Source organism: Poecilia formosa, unplaced genomic scaffold (genome assembly GCF_000485575.1).
Source record: "Poecilia formosa unplaced genomic scaffold, Poecilia_formosa-5.1.2 Scaffold3, whole genome shotgun sequence".
NCBI lineage: Eukaryota > Metazoa > Chordata > Actinopteri > Cyprinodontiformes > Poeciliidae > Poecilia > Poecilia formosa.
In genome coordinates, this window is record NW_006799942.1 from 1,408,868 (window position 1) to 1,416,919 (window position 8,052).

Sequence of the window (8,052 nt, forward strand, 5' to 3'; positions counted from 1 at the left end):
TACCTAGCAACGGCCTGTTGAGTAATTTATGGTTACCTAGCAACGGCCTGTTGAGTAATTTATGGTTACCTAGCAACGGCTTGTTGAGTAATTTATGGTTACCTAGCAACAACCTGCTGAGTAACTTGCACAGCAGCAGTTTTAGGTTTCATCACTGTGCCTCATAGCTGCTTAAAAACAACAACAAAACAGGGACGTGGAGTGAAAACTGTGGATTAAATAAGAAAAGTCACTCCACCGGTTTAGCAGTATTTCAAAAAAATTGATCAATAATTATTGATCGAAAATTATCGATATGGACTGATGAGAAACAAATTTATAGTGATACAATTTTCAACCATGTCGTCCAGCTCTAATCTGGATTCATCTCTGTGGATGTTTATATTATGGATTATTCTCCTCAATCTGTAATCTCTAATCTGACTATGCCTCATCCTACGTGCAGAGCTAAGCTGTGAGCTGGACTCCAAGTTTCCCAACAGAAACACGGCAGGTAAGAATTTAGATTTAATAAGTAATAATCCAAATTAATCATTTAAAATGTAAAAAAAATATATATTTCAACTGGTTTCTGTCTTAAATAAAACAAAAATAATCATCAGTTTTAAAGAGAAATGTGAACTTCCATAACCTTTTCCATATATCTTATTCTGCTCTTATGTAATGTGTAATTTTGAAGTGGGAATGAAAAGTATGCCTGCTTTACTCCTATTTTACCGAAAGTTTCTGTTTCATAACGAACTGTCACGACATAGTGACATTTTCAACAAATATGTAAAAAAATATTTTTTATAAAAGTTACATACAGCTGCTTTAATGTAAACTACATATCAACCTACCCTTTGTTTAGCACATGTCGGCAACAAAGCAGTTTCAATACAGAGTAACTGAACAAATGATCAATCATTTAATATCAAAAATTATATAATCAAATGGAACAAAATACAAAGTTAAGTGTAATGTTGGTATTTTAACAACCAAAATGACAACGCTTCATGTAAGTGACAAAAAAATAACAAAATCAGGCAAAAATAAATATTTCTAAATCAGTTTCTTTCAATTAAAAACTTAGGAAACTTTAATAAAAGCTGCAGGTTAAAGTGTGTGTCTGTGTCTGGTGAGTTTTTGGTTACAACATGTTTGTTTTTAATTCAGTGTGAAGACAATCCAGAAATTTTACTCAAGTAAGAGTATAAATACTTTATAATAAAGTTACTCAAGTAAAAACAAAATGTAGCCGTCCAAGAATACCAAGAGTTTAAAAGTATTTGGCAAAAAGTTTACTCAAGAACTGGTGTTTTGTATTTTAAGGACCAAAAGATAACAAAAAATAACAAAATCAGTAAAAATGGTATTTATCCAAATCAGTTTCTTTCAGTAAGTAAACTTATGAAGCTTTAACTGCAGGTCTGTGTCTGGTGAGGTTTCGGTTACAACATATTTGTTTTTAATTCAGTGGAGAATCCAGAAAGTGGAGAGAGAGTAGAGATACTTCACAATAAAATGAATCAAGTAAAAGTAAAAAGTACAGCGCAGTAAAAATACTCCTAAAAGTACATTTTTTCAAAAAGTTACTCAAGTAAGTGTAAGTAGTTACTACCCAGCTCTGGGTATGTGTTTGTTTTCGTCCATCAGAGGAGGAAGAAGAGCTGGCGGCGCGTTGCGAGGCCGCAGAGCGCCTCCTGGAGCGGCAGCAGTGCATGATGGTCACGGTGCGCGGGGAGCTGCGGGCCGGCCGGGCCCGAGCTGTGGCGCTTGGGAGGAGCCTGCGGGAGGAGGAGCGGCGCTTCCTGGAGGAGCTGAAGCGCCGCAGCCACAAGATCACATTGTTGAATCGAGAACTTCAGCGGCAAAACGTCATGACGACGACGCTGCACCACGAGCTGCACGGCGCACGGTTGAAACTTTTCCAGCAGCGGCAGAGGGGAAAAAGAGAGCAGGGGGAAGAAGAGGAGGAGGAGGAGGAGGGGGATGAGGAAGAGGAAGAAGGAGGGCCAGACTGGCCTCTGTCTCCTCATCCCGGTGCCTCCTCCGTCCAGCCGCAGGAGAGACACAGGAAGAACATCAGTGTGAGGGAGGAGAGGGTGAGAGCCTGCATCCCACAGGAGAGAGTCACGTCACCACAGAGTCCACACCCGATGCCTGACCCCGCCCTCTTCCTGGTGCCGCTCAGGTACCGCCTCCTCCGCTGGAGTCAGCCAATGAGGCTGCAGGACGGAGAGGAGGGGGAGGACGAGTGGGAGGACATAGAGGACAGCAGGGTGCCCAGAAGGGTGGACATGGGCGCAGGCGAGGGAGAGACGGCTCTGTGACGGTTAACTCTGAGCAGGAGGACTCTGTAGAAACCTGGAAAATTAAGTTTTATAATTTAGCATCACAGGAAATGGTTAATCTAAACTAGACTTAGATGTATTTATAGATTTACCCAATTAAGGGAGGGAAATGTCCTCAAAAGGTTTAGAGTTTTCCACTGCTGATAGTGCTTGCCTATAATCTAAACAGCAGCATTGCCTCTGGTTTCAGCGAACGGTTCACCAGCTGGAGCAGCTGGGGGTGCGCCGAAAACCTGACCTGCCCTTTCTGAATTTGGCCAATACCAATTTGTTTTTGTCTGAAATGTTGCTAAATATAGCAAGAAAGTCACTGAGTTGGTAACAATTATGGGGTGACTATTGTTAACTTAAAATGAGCCAGTCAAACCTCTCTTAAGTGAGAGCCGAAGAGGACAGTGGCTGGTTTTTAGGTATTTGCTGAGGTGGATAAGATCAGCTTCACATGTAAGTATCGACCGATCACCAATCTCCCAAAATGAAGGAAATATGTGCCGGTAAATCGACTGGCCGGTAAATCGGTGCAGCCCTAGCTTTATGTTTAGGATGGTCACTTGGAAAGGAAATTTTGTATTACCTGCACTTTATTAAATTCATACAATTTACCTTGATATGGCAAACCATAACTCATGTTGTCGTCTCTGTTTTCACTGGAAGAAAAACTTTTCTTAGAACATTTTAATATGCAAGTGTGACTCCTCTGCGGCCCGGTGATGTTACAAATAGTAGAATAGTAAAAATACAAATAATAAATTTTTCACAGAAGCTCCCCGTCCACACTGTCTGAGCTTGATCTATTTTCACAAAACTCCTTTCTCCAGTTGTGAAAGAGACATGTGCCAAAAGACATTCAAGTTTATTTCCACAAGCAGCCTGCAGGTATTTATACTTACAAAAATACTCTTTTCCTCCTCCTTCATAACTACTTTACATAAAATCTTGACAAAATAAATCAACGTTTATTGTTATAACATGACTACCTTTGGAAAAGGTGGAGAATTAAAAGCAAAGGAAAAACTGATTATTAGTCAAAAAAATGCATTCTATCACACCTGGACTGATTACATATTGTGCTTTTTATATAATGTAAAATATGACTGAAATCAACTTTCTAAAACTACTTAGTCTTTTTAGTCAGTTCAATCATTACAATGCATGGTAATATTATATACCAGCTGAATTTAGGGAGTTTTGTAGGTTTTTATGCTTAAATTTATGAAAAATGATTGATCCAAGGATGTTGAGTCTGAAAGAACTGACATTTTGAAATCTAACCAGGATATCTGAGTAGATGTATCTGCTCCAATATTTCTACAATAACTCTTGAAACAACTTAAGAACAGGCATCCTCAACCATATTTTTGTCTTCTGTCTGGATAAAATCCTGCATATCAGGGATGTCGAGCTCTTTTTCATTTTGGGCCACATCAACATCATGAATGTTCTTAAAGGGCCGGTTGTCCCAGAACACATCATAAAGCCTACTAACAAACTGTTAAAACATTAATAAATGACTGTGTCTGCATTCGATAAGTACTTATTTAAATTTAATATCTGTAAAATGTAGAATAACATTTCATTACTTTTTTTTTCTTTTGCAATAAAAATCACTGATTTGTGGAGTTCAGAAATATTTGCAAAATATCTAAAAAATAAAAATACTTGCTGTAAGAAATACTGCCACTTGCAGTATACTGCCACAAAATGGTAAAAAAAACAGTTTGTTTTTTTTACCATTTTGGTGGAATATTTACAGTAAACTCACAATTATGCATTACTGCATGACTTAACAATCAAACATTCTGTTGTGAAATGTTTCCTTGTTGCTACAGAAAAATACATCTTATTTTAATGTTAGTCAAGGTTTCATTTAATATATTATTCACACAGCATGAACTTTAATGGAGCTGCTACTGAATAAACAAGCAGCAGCAGAGAGTTTCTCCAGCAGTTGATTTGCTCTTGGTGTGTTCAGAATATTAATGTCTCGCTCTCTGGTGGCCACAGACCTTCTTTTCAGCTGACGCCAAACAAATCTTTGAGGAAACAGGATGTGAATACTGAGAGGTTTGTTTTTAGCTGGTTTGGGACAGAGGAGGTGCTTCAGTAAACACAAGAAAAGAGAAAATGTGGAATTCATTTGATTACATCATGAAGCCCAAGAGAAAATCCAGGGACATTCATCATTAACCAAGAGTGTCTGTAAATATAAAACATGGAATTTAAATTTTGTACCAGTGATTTAAAATTAATGAAATATATTGTCAATAATACAATCAAACTGACTGATTGAAATATAAACACTCGACAATATTCAGATTGAGTTTCTGAAAACATCATTGTTCTATTCACAGATTCTCAATTTAATATGTTTGGACTTTGACTGGGCCCCAGCATCACATGGATAGCCCAACCATCCTACATGCACAAAGGAGTGTTACTGCAGATCCTTCCTCCCATCAGCTGGTAGACTTCATGTAGGTGGCAGCACACGTTAAGAAAATGTTTACATCAACGTGGTTATTTTTTCATTTCTTGTAAATAGTCTGCTGCTTTTAGATGCAAAAATAAACAAAATTTTAGCAAGAAAACTAACATCTTGTTAGCTTTCTTGCTGAGTTCCACTTTGAATTTGAGTATGTTATTTTTAAATCCTGGCCAATATTTCAGTTTTATACTGTAAATTTGAACCTTACTCTATGGCAGTGGTCCCCAAACTTTTTCCTGTGAGGGCCACATAACTTTTCCTTTCTCTGGTGGGGGGCCGGACATTGTTGAGGGGGCGTTTCTCGATTAATTTTTACCCAGAAAGCACATGGGCAAAAACCATGAGTGAAACGGTCACTGGGACTAACTAGTATATATATTCCATTGAGGGAATATAACTATAATATATTAATTTCTCATATGTTAACATAAAGGCTCGTTTTGAAGTATAAGCTGCTACTTACAGGCATTGCTTCGAATAATTCAACCTGGAATGTGGCGTTCATAACAGACAGGTGTGTTCATCTGCTCTACCGCTAGCAAACAACCATTCTGATTAAATAATATAAAAGTCAAGCAAATGGCAGCAATGCGACATGCAAAACAAAACACCCACAGTTTACAGGACACACTTCCTGCTAAAGAGCCCCCTGCTGGTTGAAGAAAAATCTACATATAAGCGGTTTATAGTGATTGCTCTCTGGTATTGTTCAGGGGGCCGGACCAAATGTGGAGGCCCGCGGGCCGTAGTTTGGGGACCCCGGCTCTATAGCCTCTTATTCTTAATTAGAATAGAATAGGTCTCATTAGCTAAGCTAATTTTGCTAGTTCTGCAGTAGGTACTACAGTTAATATAATATGTATCTTAGTATCACACAAAGGTGTGTAGATTATGCAGAAAGAGTAATCTAGTAATACCTGTAATGTACTTATATTGTTTAAAAGTTAGAAACGAGCCGTTAACTAGTTATAAGTGATAGATATTTTCCTTGAACCTTCATTAAAAGAACCACAGACAACGTATATGAATTTTATGACCAAGCTTTTGCAAAAGGAGAAGTCTCAGCGAACTGCTCCTCCGAGTCGTCCACAGAGCGTTCTCCCCTCTCTCTGCTAGAGGAGGCCTTTTATTTGGGAAAACAGTAGTCAGAAAAGATAAACAATAAGACAGATGGCAAGCTCAATCTAACACACAGGCCATCAGGCTCTTTTCCTTGAGAGCAGAATCTGGAGGGAACAATCAGTTCTCAGGAACACAGATATTCAACACAGCAATCAAAAAGTTTTAGTACCATCATTACTGATTAACATTAGACTGAATGTTGATTAACTATTGATTAATATTAGACTGAAAGTAAAAATAAAAATGATAACAAAAAATCTCTAACATTAAGCTTGTGGTTTCTTTGTTGTTGTCATAGCAACTCCATAGCAACTGTCTGCTGATGGCTGTCAGTTACAAAGTTCACAGAAGTGTGACGTCACAAAAGAACGAAATTTTGTGTTAAAAACAATATACAAAAATAGGATTGTGGCAATATAATAGTAGTAGTAATAGTAGCAGTGGTGCTGCTACTATTACTACTACTACTACTACTACTACTACTACTACTACTACTACTACTAATAATAATAATAATAATAATAATAATAATAATAATAATAATATTAATAATAATAATATACAAGACCATAACAGAAAAAAACTATACAGTTATTGAAAATTATATTGGTCTATCACCAAAAAAATAAATAATATACACGAACATTTGCGCTTATAATGTCACATAATGGTAAAAAAAACAATAATAATCAGAGGTGAGAGTACCCAAAAGTAGTACTCAAATAAATGACGCTACTTCAACGTATTCTTAATGAAGTAAAGTTAAAACGTAGCTGTCCAAGAAATTACTCAAACATAAAGAAGTAATCAATAAAGGACTAAGTGCTGAGTAACTGGTCAAAGCATCAATCATTTAATATTTAAACATTACGTCATCAGATGGACTAAAATGTAAAATTATGTGGAAAATTTGGTATGTTAAATATCAAAATGAAAATTATTCATATAAAAGATCATTATAAAATATCAGAATCAGACAAAACAAACATTTTTCCAAATCCATTTCTCTCAATATTAAACTCATGAAACTTTAACAATAACTTCGGGTGTGTTTGTTTCTGGTCAAGTTTTTCTCAATACAAGCTTATTCTTCATAAGTTTTACTCAAGTAAGAGTAGAAATACTTCATAATAAAGTACTCAAGTAAACATAAAAGGTACAACATAGTAAAAATACTTCTAGAAGATTTTTGTTTCGTAAAGACACTCAAGTAAATGTAACTAGTTACAAACTAACTGATAAACCTTTCTGAGTCAGTCTATGAAGAGAAAAGGTTAGAAGAATCGTTATTTCGCCAGTGGATGGCGGTAACGCACTCATGCTGCCACCTGCATACGTCAATCTGAATCACACAGGAAGTTACATCATGTGCAGCAGAGCGGGAGCCCCCTGCTGGCCGCTGCTGGGTATTGTCTGAACAGGGAGAGGGCCCACAGGCTGTGTGACAGCTCCCCTTTCTCCCCCCACTCATGAAGGACACTCAGTTTGTGTAATGTAGTCGCACAGCAAGGACAGGAGAGCGTCTGGAGGAAATCCTGGGAAACTCTGTGATTTCACCAGAATGGGAACTAGAAGATATGAGACAAGATGACACAGAGTGACTGATTTCTTCTTCTTCACTGGATGGTAGGTCTCACACATCTGATGTCATATTTTTGTTGTGTTTGAGGATCATGCAAACCTTCACCTGCAACAGTTTAGGCTCTCATGACATTTGGTGCTTTAAATCAGAAATTAATCTTCACAGCTGGATCTATTTTCAAATCCTCATGTGGTTGAACTCTGATTTTGTCATCTCCGGCTTACTTTTTAAACTTTTCTTTCATGGATTCATTAAATGCTCTGCACCATCCACAAGACTGGACCTAAAATTGTAGATTGTCCAGTTTGTGTTGGGTGAATCCCAGAGCTAGTTATATTTACTTAATTAAATTTACTTGAGTAACTTTTTTTTAAAATGTGCTTTTAGGAGTATTCTTACTAAGCTGTATTTTTTACTTTTATTTGAGTATTTTTTTTATGAAGTATCCTCCTTAATTTTTACCTGATGAATATAAAAACAAACATGTTTTAACCAAAAATTAATTGAAATTCAGGTAACACTTTATTTGA

At 36.9% G+C, this 8,052-nt stretch overlaps 2 protein-coding genes across 3 annotated transcripts in view; both read left to right on the forward strand.

The window, feature by feature from the left end:
* ccdc92bb (coiled-coil domain containing 92Bb) overlaps positions 1–3,006 on the forward strand; it is a 4,241-nt gene extending 1,235 nt beyond the window's left edge. For both annotated transcript variants that reach the window (XM_016672546.1, XM_007553746.2), the window contains exons 3-4: positions 446–493; positions 1,636–3,006. In XM_016672546.1, coding sequence (XP_016528032.1) covers positions 446–493; positions 1,636–2,312 — 725 coding nt within the window. In that variant the 3' untranslated portion in view covers positions 2,313–3,006. The remainder of the gene's footprint in view (positions 1–445; positions 494–1,635) is intronic.
* A 4,310-nt stretch (positions 3,007–7,316) lies between these two features.
* LOC103141951 (clustered mitochondria protein homolog) overlaps positions 7,317–8,052 on the forward strand; it is a 22,178-nt gene continuing 21,442 nt past the window's right edge. Inside the window, exon 1 of the mRNA XM_007557786.2 lies at positions 7,317–7,566. The gene's annotated coding sequence lies outside the window, so the exon portion shown is untranslated. The remainder of the gene's footprint in view (positions 7,567–8,052) is intronic.